This window comes from Schistocerca gregaria, chromosome 8 (genome assembly GCF_023897955.1).
Source record: "Schistocerca gregaria isolate iqSchGreg1 chromosome 8, iqSchGreg1.2, whole genome shotgun sequence".
Classification (NCBI taxonomy): Eukaryota; Metazoa; Arthropoda; class Insecta; order Orthoptera; family Acrididae; genus Schistocerca; species Schistocerca gregaria.
Window position 1 is genome coordinate 200,024,085 of NC_064927.1, and position 15,215 is coordinate 200,039,299.

At 43.1% G+C, this 15,215-nt stretch overlaps 1 protein-coding gene across 2 annotated transcripts in view; it reads left to right on the forward strand.

Annotated features, from left to right (window-relative positions):
- The window catches only part of LOC126284541 (putative fatty acyl-CoA reductase CG5065), a 133,106-nt gene that overhangs the window by 57,072 nt on the left and 60,819 nt on the right, over window positions 1-15,215 (forward strand). For both annotated transcript variants that reach the window (XM_049983543.1, XM_049983542.1), the window contains exon 6: window positions 10,667-10,850. In XM_049983543.1, the coding sequence (XP_049839500.1) occupies window positions 10,667-10,850 (184 nt within the window). The remainder of the gene's footprint in view (window positions 1-10,666; window positions 10,851-15,215) is intronic.

The following is a 15,215-nucleotide window of genomic DNA, read 5'->3' on the forward strand; positions in this document are numbered from 1 at the left end:
TTCAGAAGGATGTAGGTTGCAGTAGGTACTGGGAGATAAAGAAGCTTGAACAGGATAGAGTAGCATGGAGAGCTACATCAAACCAGTCTCTGGACTGAAGACCACAACAACAACAACAACACCTTGAATTGTGTTTCACAATTATCCATTTGTTTTGTACAGAATACTTTTAACGAAATAACAGTTCGCTATTTTTTGTGAGATGACTGTAAGTTCAATCTGTAGACGGTACTTTCAAATTCAGCGTGACAGCTCCAGTACATTACGTTTATGCATAACTTTTTGAAATGACTGTATGCTTTATTTGTAGACGTCAATTTGATTTTGAGTTGACAAGTCCGATTGTATTTAACGCCATCTAACGACCACAGATTGTTATTTCTGATAGGCTGCCACGCTATACAGCAATAGTCGATGGTATAAGCATATGTATAAATTGACGAGATACTATGTTTTGAGATTTTAAATGTCGTATGTCTACATTTCGTTTCATGCAATGTGTTGTTGTGTTTCTCTTAAAAATGTTACTTCTCATTTGTTCTGTTTATCTGACAAATTCTGGTAATGGCTGTACCCGAAGCGCCTTAAGGCGCATATTTGGAAAAAGCAATGAAGTATTAATAGCGATTAAGAAATGAATTATTAATAGCGATTTTTCGTCACATCCCGCGTCAATGACTGTCCGTTACGATCACTTAACACACATTTTCGTCCCAGTAGTGGCTTTTCGAATGATATTTTTCCGCATTCCCTGTATACGGTTTAAATCCTCGACACGGCTCTTCTTCAAACACCAGACACTTCTGCTATCTTGGTTACGGAAACAAAGACAATAGGAGCACCAACAATTTGCCCAGTTTCGAATTGACTTACCTCTGACAAAATCCGGGTTGGGGATTTTCTCTGCCCGGGGACTGGGTATTTGTGTTGTCTACATCTACATGGATACTCTGCAAATCACATTTAAGTGTCTGGCAGAGGGTTCATCGAACCACTTTCACAATTCTCTATTATTCCAATCTTGTACAGCGCGCGGAAAGAACGAACAGCTGTATCTTTCCGTACGAGCTCTGATTTCCCTTATTTTATCGTGGTGATCGTTTCACCCTGTGTAGGTCGGTGTCAACAAAATATTTTCGCATTCGGAGGAGAAGGTTGGTGATTGGAATTTCGTGAGAAGTTTCCGTTGCAACGAAAAACGCCTTTCCTTTAATGTTTTCCAGCCCAAATTCTGTATCATTTCTTTGACACTCTCTCCCATATTTCGCGATAATACAAAACGCGCTGCCCTTCTTTGAACTTTTTCGATGTACTCCGTCAGTCCTACCTGGTAAGGATCCCACACCGCGCAGCAGTATTCTAAAAGAGGACGGATAAGTGTAGTGTAGGCAGTCTCCTTAGTAGATCTATTACATTTTCTAAATGTCCTGCCAATAAAACGCAGTCTTTGGTTAGTCTTCCCCACCACATTTTCTATGTGTTCCTTGCAATTTAAGTTGTTCGTAATTGTTATACCTAGGTATTTAGTTGAACGTACGGCTTTTAGATTAGACTGATTTATCGTGTAACAGAAGTTTGAGTTCCTTTTAGCACTCATGTGGATGACCTCACACTTGTCGTTATTTAGGGTCGACTGCCTCTTTTCGCACCATTCAGATATCTTTTCTAAATCGTTTTGCAATTTGTTTTGATCTACGGATGACTTTACTAGTCGAGAAACGTCAGCGTCATCTGCAAACAACCTAAGACGGCTGCTCAGACTGTCTCCAAAATCGTTTATATAGATAAGGAACAGCAAAGGGCCTATAACACTACCTTGGGGAACGCTTGAAATCACTTCTGTTTTACTCGATGACTTTCCGTCAATTACCACGAACTACGACCTCTCTGACAGGAAGTCACAAACCTAGTCACATAACTGAGACGATATTCCATAAGCACGCAATTTCACTGCAAGCCGCTTGTGTGGTACAGTGTCAAAAGCCTTCCGGAAATCCAGAAATACGGAATCGATCTGAAATCTCTTTTCAATAGCACTTTCCGTCATCGTGACAGTGGTTAGATTGAGTTGTGTAAAAATATTGGACTGTGTAAAAACTGGGACTTTGTACGGGCGCTGATGACCGCGCAGTTGAGCGCTCCACACACCAAGCATCATCGATATAACGTACTCACAACTACGCGAACCACTCTTGTGACCACGACTGACACTTGTCTGGTACTACAGTATGTTCAAGCGTCTGTTCCTAGCATGGTTTCCACATTTTAGTCCAGCCCATCTACACGTGGGGACCAAACTTTCGTGGTGACGTCCGCAGAACAAATATAAAAACCATGGGATAGCGATACGCGCTTATACAAACGGCAGTCCACAAGGTATTAAAGGGCAGCCCATTGGCGGAGCTGTCATTTGCACTCAAGGTTTCCGACATGATTGTGGCATCACGACAGGAGTTAACATACTTAGAACGTGGAATGAGGTACGCATGGAACATTCCATTTCGATAATCATTACGTCATTACGGAGCCCAATATCCTGTGATCCATAGCGCCAAGAGTGTGCAGAGAATTCCGCATTCCAGTTATTACCTCTCACAACGGACAACGCAGTGGCCGACGGCCTTCAGTTAACGACCGACAGCGGTGGTGTTTGCGTTGAGTTGTCAGTGCTGACAGACAAGCAACATTGCTCGAAATGGTTGCGGAAATCAATGTGGTATGTACGACGAACATACCCGATAAGACAGTGCGGCCAAATTTGGCGTTAATAGACTATGCCAACACACGACTGACGCGAGTGCTTTTGCTAACGACATGACACAGCCTGCAGCGCCTCTCCTGGGCTCGTGACGAACTCGGTTGGACCGTAGACGACTGGTAAACTGTGGTCTTGTCAGAAGAGTTCCGATTTCGGTTGACAAGAGCTGACGGTAAGGTTCGAGTGTGGCGCTGACCCGGCGAAGCCATGGACCCAAGTTGTTAACAAGGTAGTATGCAACCTAGTGGTAGCTCCATAATGATGTGGGCTGTGTCAACATGGAATGGATTGAGTCCCGTGGTACAATTGAATTGATCATTGACTGGAAATGGTTGTGTTCGGCTACTTGGACACCATTTTCAACCAAACAACGATGAAATTTTTATGGATGTCTGTGGGGCATGTCCCCAGGCCGCAACTGGTCGCGACTGGTTTGAAGAAAGTTTTGTACAGTTCGAGTGAATGATCTGGCCACGCAGATCGCCCGACATGAATCCCATTGAACATTTACGGGACATAATTGAAAGATGAGTACGTGTACAAAATGTGTGCACTGGCAATATTTTTGCAACTATGGACGGCTACAGAGGTAGGAGACTTCCAACGCTCAGTCCACAGCTCGTAATTGCCGAGATCCAAAATGAGATTTTCACTCTGCAGCGGAGTGTGCGCTGATATGAAACTTCCTGGCAGATTAAAACTGTGTGCCGGACCGAGACCCGAACTCGCAACCTTTGCCTTTCGCGGGCAAGTGCTCTACCAACTGAACTACCCAAGCACGACTGACGCCACGTCCTCACAGCTTTACTTCTGCCACTATTGCCGAGATGGTTGACGTAAATTGTGATATCTGGTCGCATGCACCGTACAAGAATCAACTACATTCTTCCTGCATTCTCCATACGTCATGAACACACCGACTTTTTCTGCGTTGTAAGACTGTACAACTTGTACAGAAACCAGACGGCAGTTATAAGAGTCTAAGGACATGAAAGGGAAGCAGTGGTTGGGAAGGGAGTGAGAAAGGGTTGTAACCTCTCCCCGATGTTATTCAATCTGTATATTGAGCAAGCAGTAAAGGAAACAAAAGAAAAATTTGGAGTAGGTATTAAAATCCATGGAGAAGAAATAAAAACTTCGAGGTTCGCCGATGACATTGTAATTCTGTCAGAGACAGCAAAGGACCTGGAAAAGCTGAACGGAATGGACAGTGCCTTGAAAGGAAGATATAAGATGAACATCAACAAAAGCAAAACGAGGATAATGGAATGTAGTCGAATTAAGTCGGATGATGCTGAGGGAATTAGATTAGGAAATGAGACACTTAAAGTAGTAAAGGAGTTTTGGTATTTGGGGAGCAAAATAACTGATGATGGTAGAATTTTTTCGTTATGGAGGAATCTTCTCTCGAAGTTCCGACCACCAACTTTCTCCTCCAAATGCGAAAATATTTTGTTGACGCCGAGCAACATAGGGAGAAACGATCACCATGATAAAATAAGGAAAAATCAGAGACCGCAGTGAAAGATATAGATGTTCTTTCTTACGAGATTGGAAAAACAGAATTGTGCAAGTGGTTCAATGAACTCTCTGCCAGGCACTTAAATGTGATTAGCAGAGTATCCATGTAGAGGTAGATGTAGACCGCGTACAGAGTAAAGGCACTTTGTCAAAATTTTATCAATAACTGTCGAAATTTTCGTAGTAAAGTACCGAATTTACTGCCCTCCGGAAAGTTCTCGCTCTCAGATTATTCTTGGGACCGTGCTGAAACACAAAATAGAAAGCTCTGAGATATTTATCGAGCCGAGGAACGTATGTGACAAAAATATTGTCTCCACTGAGGTCGAAGTCCAGTGTGACAGTGAAGTTATCTGGTCTCGTATAACTGGTGTAGGGGAAACCAAGTTAATTGATGTACGTTTGTATCGGTTACCCAACTCTTCTGTGACAATTCTAGAGTCATTCAAAGAAAGTCTGCAGTCAGTATCGCTGAAATACACAGATCATGTAATTCTACACTCCTGGAAATGGAAAAAAGAACACATTGACACCGGCGTGTCAGACCCACCATACTTGCTCCGGACACTGCGAGATGGCTGTACAAGCAATGATCACACGCACGGCACAGCGGACACACCAGGAACCGCGGTGTTGGCCGTCGAATGGCGCTAGCTGCACAGCATTTGTGCACCGCCGCCGTCAGTGTCAGCCAGTTTGCCGTGGAATACGGAGCTCCATCGCAGTCTTTAACACTGGTAGCATGCCGCGACAGCGTGGACGTGAACCGTATGTGCAGTTGACGGACTTTGAGCGAGGGCATATAGTGGGCATGCGGGAGGCCGGGTGGACGTACCGCCGAATTGCTCAACACGTGGGGCGTGAGGTCTCCACAGTACATCGATGTTGTCGCCAGTGGTCGGCGGAAGGTGCACGTGCCCGTCGACCTGGGACCGGACCGCAGCAACGCACGGATGCACGCCAAGACTGTAGGATCCTACGCAGTGCCGTAGGGGACCGCACCGCCACTTCCCAGCAAATTAGGGACACTGTTGCTCCTGGGGTATCGGCGAGGACAATTCGCAACCGTCTCCATGAAGCTGGGCTACGGTCCCGCACACCGTTAGGCCGTCTTCCGCTCACGCCCCAACATCGTGCAGCCCGCCTCCAGTGGTGTCACGACAGGCGTGAATGGAGGGACGAATGGAGACGTGTCGTCTTCAGCGATGAGAGTCGCTTCTGCCTTGGTGCCAATGATGGTCGTATGCGTGTTTGGCGCCGTGCAGGTGAGCGCCACAATCAGGACTGCATACAACCGAGGCACACAGGGCCAACACCCGGCATCATGGTGTGGGGAGCGATCTCCTACACTGGCCGTACACCTCTGGTGATTGTCGAGGGGACACTGAATAGTGCACAGTACATCCAAACCGTCATCGAACCCATCGTTCTACCATTCCTAGGTCGGCAAGGGAACTTGCTGTTCCAACAGGACAATGCACATCCACATGTATCCCGTGCCACCCAACGTGCTCTAGAAGGTGTAAGTGAACTACCCTGGCCAGCAAGATCTTCGGATCTGTCCCCCATTGAGCATGTTTGGGAATGGATGAAGCGTCGTCTCACGCGGTCTGCACGTCCAGCATGAACGCTGGTCCAACTGAGGCGCCAGGTGGAAATGGCATGGCAAGCCGTTCCACAGGAGTACATCCAGGATCTCTACGATCGTCTCCATGGGAGAATAGCAGCCTGCATTTCTGCGAAAGGTGGATATACACTGTACTAGTGCCGACATTGTACATGCTCTGTTGCCTGTGTCTATGTGCCTGTGGTTCTGTCAGTGTGATCATGTGATGTATCTGACCCCAAGAATGTGTCAATAAAGTTTCCCCTTCCTGGGACAATGAATTCACGGTGTTCTTATTTCAATTTCCAGGAGTGTAGTTGGAGGCGATTTTAACCTACCGAGTAGAGACTGGTATTTCTATGGATTCATTTCGAAACACTTTTGAACACGTTTTCTGAAAACTTTCTTGAGTAGCTAGCTCGGCAGCCAGCAGTGTCGGTACACGAACGGGTCTTAGCGATCATCATGTCACTATAGCAATTATGGTAACTTAAGTTAATAAATCAATCAAGAAAGCTACGAGAGTGTTTCTGCTAGATAGAGCAGATAAGGAGTTGTTAGCATCTCACTTAGGCAGTGAATTTACATCACTTAATTTCACTAATATGGACGCAGAGGAATTATGGGAAAAGTTTAAGCAGATTTTAAATCAGGGTCCAGAGAGTTATATACCTAGTAAGTGGATAAAAGATGGAAAAGATCGTCTATGGTTTCATAACAAATCTGGAAGATGCTGAGGAAGCAGAGGCTGTTGCACTCTCGGTTCAAAAGAGAACGCACAAATGACGACATGTGAAGGTTAGTAGTTATTCATGCGTCTGTGAAAAGATCTATGAGTGAAGCATACACAACTGTCACGTCACATCTTGGCAAAATATCTGCCAGAGAACGCGACAAAATTCAGTTCCTATGTAAAGTCTCTAAGAGGGTCTAATGGACTCATATTCGGGAGGACGACGGCTCAAACCCACGTCCGGCCATCCTGGTTTGAGTTTCCTGGGATTTCCCTAAATCGCTTCAGGCAAATGCCGGAATGGTTCCTTTCAAATGGCCGAATTCCTTCCCCATCCTTTCCTAATCCGATGGGACCGATGACCTCGCTGTTTAGTTCCCACCCCTGAATCAACGAACCAACCTAAAACTCTCTACGTCTTCCATTCAGTCCCTTGTTGACCAGTCTACTGTAGCAGTTGAAGACAGCGAAACGAGAGCTGAAGTTTTAAATTTCACATTCAAGAAATCGTTCACATAGGAGATTCGTACAGGCAGACTGTCATTTGACCATCGGACAGGCTCCCGTATGAAAGACATTGTAATAAGCATCCATAGCATAGAGAAACAACTGGAAGATTACCAAGTCCGGAGAACCCCAGTTCTGTTATACTAAGAATGCCCTACATCACTGGTCCCTTTCCGAGCTTGCATTTATCTTGAATCTCTTGCCCAGCATAAAGTCCCAAGACACCGGAAAAAGGCGCAGGTGACTCCAATATATAACAAAAGAGAATGGACCAGCAAAATTACAGATCAACATAACTAAGTTTTGTTTGTTCCAGAATCCTTGAACATATTCTCAGTTAGAATATGATAGATTTTTGTCAGATTGAGAAGCTTGTGTTCACGAATTAGCATTGTTTTAGAAAGCATCGCTCTTGCGAAACTCAGCTTACCCGTTTTTCGCATGATATGCTGCGAACTATAGATGAAGTACAACAGAAAGTTTTCATATTTCAATATTCCCGGAAAACATTTGACACGTGTCCCGTTCATAAGAGGCACGGATATCGTCAGGAGGGCCCAGGGAAGTGTGATAGGCCCGCTGTTGTTTTCTATATGTACGAGGGCTATCCACAAAGTAGGTAACGTTTTGGAATTAAAAATAAATAAAGTATTGGAATTTTTTAAAATTATATACAGATAAAAGCCACACTTAAATACTACTGTCTTACATAGTTGCCATTTAAATTAAGGCACTTACCGTAGCGATGGACGAGCTTGGAAATTCCTTCGTCGTAAAATTCGACCGCCTGCTCCTTCAACCACGTGGTTGCCTCTTCTTGAAGCTGTGCGCCGTCATCAAAACGCTGCATAGCCAACCACTTCTTCATTGCTGAGAATAAGTGGAAGTCGCTCGTTGCCAGGTCGGGACTGTACGGCGGATGAGGTAACAACTCCCATTTAAAAGATTCGAGAACTTCACGAGTGGCAATCGCCGTGTGAGCCTGGGCGTTGTCGTGAATCAGCAAGATCTTTGAACCCTACTTTTCCCTGCGCTTGTTTTGTATTGCTCTTCTGAGGTTGTGCAGAGTTTGGCAATACCTTTGAGAGTTTATTGTAGTGCCTCTTTCCAGGAAATCCACAAAAATCACACCTTTTCTGTCCCAATAGACAGTCGCGATCACCTTCCTTGCCGACATTGTCTGCATGCATTTCTTGGGTTTTTGGGGGGAATTTGTGTGCCCCTACTGCATTGACTGCAATTTTGTCTCGCAGTTCACATGCTTAACCCATGTTTCGTCACCAGTAACGATGCGATCGGGTAATGAGTCGCCATCTTATTCGTAAGCGTCGAAAAACGTTAACGCTGCAGCCATTCGCTGATTTTTGTGAATCTTTGTCAAGATTTTTGGTATCCATCTTGCACAAAACTTGTGGTAACCAAGCTTTTCGGTAATTATTTCGTGCAACAAACTTCGTGAAATTTGTGAAAAACTCATAGAGCGTTCCGTTATTGTGAAATTACGGTTTTCACGGACCGCGGCATCGACGTTTTCGACAAGTTCGGCAGTCACTAGGCTGGGTCTTCCACTTCGCTCTTCGCCGTGAACGTTAGTTCGGCCATTTTTAAATTTTATGACCCATTGACGCACTCCACTTTCAGTGATTATGTTGTCCCCATACACTTCACAAAGCTACCGATAGATTGCTATCGGTGTACAGGTTTTTGCAGTGAGAAACCTTATTACAGCACACACTTCACACTTCGCGGCATTTTCAATTAACGCTGACATTTCAAACTGCCACAGTAACTCAGCGGAGAGCAGCACGAACGTCTCACTAGCACAGCAGGATGCCGACTGAGCGGCGAATGCCATGACACCAAGATGGCCGCTCTAGCCCCGCCCCTAACGGACACAAACGAAAACGTAATGTACTTTGTGGATAGCCCTCGTATTCATGATTTGGCGGCCAGTGTGGGCAGGTATCTGCGGTTATTTGCTCATGATTCTGTGGTGTACCGTATGGTGTCGAAGTAGAGTCACTGTAGGAAGATGCTAGACAAAAATTTTAGTTGGTGTGATGAATGGCATCTAGCTCTTAACTGTGGAAAAATGGAAATTAGTGCAGATGAGCTGGAATAACAAATCTGTAATGTTCGCTTACAGTATTACTAGCGTCCTCTTGTCACAGTCAAGTCAATTAAACATCTGGGGGTAACGCTGCAGAGCGATATGAAGTGGAGCGAGCATGAGTTGATATCAGGCAGTAGCCGTTCATCTTGAAGGCCAAGTACATGTACAACCGAAAGCAAAAGAGACAGCGAAGAGCATAGAAAGAGAAAAAGACAGTTCAGCATCTTATGCTCTACGTGTTATTAGCGACAACTGATAATAGCGATGCGGTTAAGGCTGCTTATTTTGGCTATTTACATTCATTGTTATCCTATGGCTTAATATTCTGACGTAATCAACCAATGGCAAATAAAGTATTTTTAACTCAGGAAAGAGCAGTTCGAATTATAAGTGGGGCTAACAGTAATCATTCATGCAGAAATCTTTTTAAAACACACAAAATATTTACAATGACCTTACAATATATCTTATCCCTAATGTGCTTTTTAGCTAAGAACCTACACATGCAAAAAACCAATACTTCTTATCATGACTATGACACAAGGACAAAACATGACTTTCAGGTTGACAGAAAAAACCGATACAAAAGGGAGTATACTACTCAAGCATAAAGGTGTTTAATGCATTCCCGTCTGACATAAAAAATCTTACCAGTGAAATGCCAAAATGTAAAGGTAAATTGAAGGAATATCTTCTGGAAAAAGCGTTTTACTCTCTTAATCAATTCTTTAATGTTACATTGTAACTTAGATGTAATAATTTACTTGTAATATTTGCTATTGTAACTTTGTAACTTAATACATCGCACACCAGTATGGGAATTCGTGTTCAGGCAATTGACACTATCAAATTGCTTCTAATGTATAGTTTGTAATATGGAAAATTGTAAATTATTATTTTATCGTTTTATACTTCTGTTTTACCACAGAAAATGCTCAATCCTGTAACTATTAATATACTTTGTTTCTTATACACCAATTGCAATTTACATTTGTTAGCATATTCAAGTTGGCTACTGAGTTAATTTGTATAGTGACTCTTTCCATATCCATGCAATTCTTTTGTATAGCGGATCTGCAGAACACGAATAAATAAAAATAAAGAAAATAGTGGAGTAGACGCTGAAGGCAAATGACTGATGGATATGTCCTGCAAATGACGCTTTTAAATTATTATACAATACAATCCTACAGAATTTAAAGAAGTGAATAATAGAGTTGAATTAGAAATATTATAGGCAGGCAGTACATTTGTGCTCCTAGAAAAAGAATCCTGGAAAGCTGAAAATCAGTGTGAGTAACGAATCCGAGTTACATTCCATCCCCCCCTCATTCAACTCAACTCGTCATTCGGCGACCACACGATCGAGCTCTCCCCACTTAGTGGTTCACATTTGTGAGGCAGGCTGAGACTGGTGTGTCCCTACAGTGATGTCTACGAACAAGGAGCCAGTGGCATTCTGGGTGGGGAACATGCATGGACCCAGCGCGATGGTGGCCGGGGGTGCACTGGGAATTCTGCACACCACGCAGTCGGACGAAGACGCAATGGCGGATGGTGTGCCCGCTGATATGGTCGCCAATGCAACCATCGTCTGCGCCTGGGACACCTGGTGAGTTCTTCAGATGTTGAAGCCGTAATCGCCATGAATTGCTGAAGAGAATCGATTGCTTTAAATTGCGTTGCCACTGTTACTGACTTGAGTGCAAGGTTGCAAGTTCAGTTCATAGTAAGGCTCATTTCAAAGTGCTATTTTAAAAATTACGACAGGAAAAATGTTAACTGCTAATGACTCATCGTGTACATCAGGAGGAAGACAGAAAATTAGTGACCGGGAGGTGCAGGTATCAACCTTCTGTGGGAGGTATGTATTACACTTCTCAGAATGGGCATCGTCGATAGTCAAGAAATGTTCAAAACAAACGATTAACTTGCACTATGAAAGCATAATGAAAAAGGGCGCAATAAGGTGATCCATCACCATCACGATCTCCTTTGGGGTTAGAAACCATGCAGGACGTTCAGCTAGGTATTCCCTCTTAAAGAATGCATATAGAATCGTATTGGTGTAGCAGGGTGATGAGAACTGATGGAATGCGATGACACGCAACTGAATGTGAGACAATCTGTCGTGGCGCTTATCCTAAAATTGGCTATCCTTTAATGCCTAACTGCAGACAGTGCGATAATATGTTTTACAGGCAGGGAAAAAGCAAACATGCAAAGGCTGAATTTGATCAGTAGTTCCAGGTGGTATGAACTGCAATATCGCGCACTGTTCAGGAGGGATAAATTGCTGTATAGGTGTATAACTTTTACACACAGACAAGAAATCAGCGAAAGCATGTTATTTTGACCAGTTATTGACCAAAAGCAGTGCTCATACCATAGTTGTAGTTCTCTTACTCCTATCTTCCCACTCCTGCTTGCTGTGACTTAAATATTCACTTCTGCCCTTGCAAGATCACGCACACGACGAGCAATCGTAGGGGGCAGAGCACCTCCAACATCTCGCAGCACAATAAAGAGCCTTCCAGCCAGTTTGCATCCGGATTAACAGTCGTCATTATTGTATACGGATGCGTTAAACATTGATGTTAGTTGATACAACTCTCTTGGTACCTCTGATTTACAGAGTACCTCTCATATGCATTTCCTCTTCAAATCCCGATTGATCGGATTTGAAAACAAATTCCTTACTGGATGATGGGATGAATTTTTAGGCCGATTCCGCAGTATTGTGTGCATCGTCAAATAGACGCCATATTTGAAATTTCACCATGTTACGTCTCCCAATTCCACAGCAGTGTTTGAAGTTGGCAACCACCTACTGCTTCCCTATAAATCACTGTGATCTAAGTCGCACGCAGTTTGATGAGCATAACATAGTAGTCACTATTATGAACATCACTAAATAGTATCGAGCATTCTTGAAACGTGCAAACACATTTTTTTGTAACAAGTGATTCTAGTCCTTTCCTTGTATATCAGTTATTTTTCTTATGCAATGCAGAGTCATATTGCTTCACACTTACTCATAATTGTTTTCTTTTTACTACGCTCCTAGTGATCTTCCATGTACATTATTATTTTTAGTATCCGTTCCTTGGACAATGATTGTCATTTACTCCATTTCTCTGGATTTGCGGCTCCCTGTCCGACAACGATGATGAACTACATGGTTCGACACCTGTTTCAGTACCTCTTTCACTTGTTAAGCACATATCGTCATCATTGTGCTCATGTGCATTGTCCACCCAGTCGAGAGTATACATCACACATTCCTCTTGCAGAAACGCCAATATCTCGTCTGCTACTGCTCTCTCTCTCTCCCTCTCTCTACGATATTCCTGGGTTCTTTTCTGGCGAAATATCAACTTCGGCGACTGTTGCTGTCGATGTATTCGGTTTGTGCTTTGTTTATGGCTGCCATTCCTCTGCTCTGTATAACAACCGCTAGCCCTGTAGCACTGCTGTAGTTACTCGTCGACTAAGCAGCTCAACTACGCTCGGTGACCTGATGCTGTGCTCACCCGCTCCCCTGTTGCCATCAGCAGTTAATATGTGGTTGAATGGTAGGCAATGTTTGGGGTGTCGGATGCCGTACACACCATTCGCCTTTTGTGACCTAACACTCAAGGTGTTGCTTGTAAGACAAGTTTCCGTGATATGAAGAGGTTATTGTATTATGTAATTTACATGGAAATACGACCACAATAGATAAATTCATGTATACATCTTTAACATAGGGCAGAACAAGCCAGTAACCACATGTTAGTTCAACCGCAATAGGTAATAAATGTGCGCATCCGTCTAAAATAGTGTCCAATATCCTTTGGTGTATAAAAATCCTTTAAAGTAACTTTTTCTGGTGGACATTGGCAAAAAAACCTGGATTTGTGTTACCTACATGTTTTTCATTCATTACTATTGTTAGAATGTTGATTTTCATTCAGTAGATATGCCAAAAATTAAAAACTTGTCCTAATTATTTCTTTCTTGCTGGTGCGGAATCGACACTGAAGATGGAGTAAAATGACAAACACGGGTAGTTCACCAAACGCAGTAATAGTACAAAGGATATATTTTGGCTATTTTTGTCCTTCCTGTTTTCTGTTTTACAATCTGATGGACGAGTAACCCTAACTCGATAAAATCTACAAGTAAGTCAATACTAACGCATCAGGTAGGTATAAAAAATTTAATGAGATAAAGATAAATATGTAGATAGTAAAAGCGATATGGAGATGAGGATGAAGATGAATATAAAGATGAAGTTTGTTTCTTGCAACTTCACTGAGTGAGGTGAAAGGCAACTATAAATTTGCACAGTACATGCAAAGTGTGACACAAAATAGTGAAACTGTCATGTCTGAAGTTCGAAATGTTGGTTAAAATATAAAATAAAATAATGACCTACTGATCATGTCACATATGCCCTGAAACGTGGTACGCAAGAATTGAATATGCATTTTTTTATAAATAGGTTGAATTCGCTCTTACTATGTTACTATTTCAGCTCGCTGTCGTTGTCTTCAAGGGGTCCCTTACCCTCACCAGAGCTGCAATCCTGGAGAGGAATTATAATAGCCACAGGCTATTTCTAGCAGCTCTCTTGAACTTTACAGGCTGTACAGTTGCCTGACGTCATTCTGCGTTGCAACTGCAGAGGTACATGATTAAACCACCACTTAGATGTGATGATTAGGTAGTATAGTTCTTGATGTCAGTCACATGTTGTGTACATTTCATATAAATGTAGAAGAGGAGCCAGCACTCACTTTCTGTCACGTGCATAAGAAGAAATTTGTAGCACTAGCCTCTCCCTACTGGAGAAAATACTTTCACGCTGCAAAGAAGTGAATTTGTACGCTGTCTAATCAAGGGTATCTGGATACACCTATGTAACGTGGAACTGCCAAAGATATGTCGCCGGCCGGGGTGGCCGAGCGGTCCTAGGCGCTTCAGTCTGGAACCGCGCGACCGCTACTGTCGCAGGTTCGAATCCTGCCTCGAGCATGGTTGTGTGTGATGTCCTTAGGTTAGTTAGGTTTAAAGTTCTAAGGGACTGATGACCTCAGAAGTTAAGTCCCTTAGTGCTCAGAGCCATCTTTTTTAATATGCGTCACGGGAGACAGAACCACAAGTATAAGAGGAGGCTGACAGTCTTGTGATGTCAATGCTGAAGCAGTAACATCAGAACGGGTCACTCAGAAGAGCTAAGTAACTTAGAATGTCGACTTCACATTGGATATGCAAATACTTCACGAACCCATCTAAAGCTACCCATGTCGACTGTTGCTGGTGTGACTGCAAACTGAAAAGATGATGGAACAACCGCAGATAAAGCAAGATGAGGTAGATCTCTTGTAGAGACGGGGTGGACTGTCGAGCAGTGTGGATGGAGGATGTAAAAAAGTCGTATGAAATGAGAATGAGTTCCAAAGTGCTGCCAGCAGTCCAGCTAAATCAATGCCTGTGTGTAGATAGTTAAAAACAATAGGATACAATGGCATAAGCCACAAAGTTTTATGAAATACTGGGAATCAGTATAATGGCATGGATATTTCTAGGAAAATTAACATTGTCAGTGTGAATAATAGTGCACAGTTTATATACAACAGTATGAGATACAGTAGACGGACATATGCAGTGAAACGGTATCGCATTTGATGTCAGTAGTCCAGCAAATAACAAGACATCAACGATACACGTGGTAGAGGGTGTTACTCAGTGTAAGTATATTCAAATCTATACGGTGTTAGTGTGTACGTGACACCACCAGAGACAGAACGTGTTGTGGAACTATTGACAGAACTACGTGTAAAACTGTTATTATATGACGAAAAAGCAAAAATGGTTGCGTGCAAAGAAATGGGACTCTCTAATCATCAAATCGCAAAGAAGCTGAAATTTGCAAGTACTGATAATTTCATTAGACTGGTCGCACTATATGGACAGAACGGAAAATATCGGC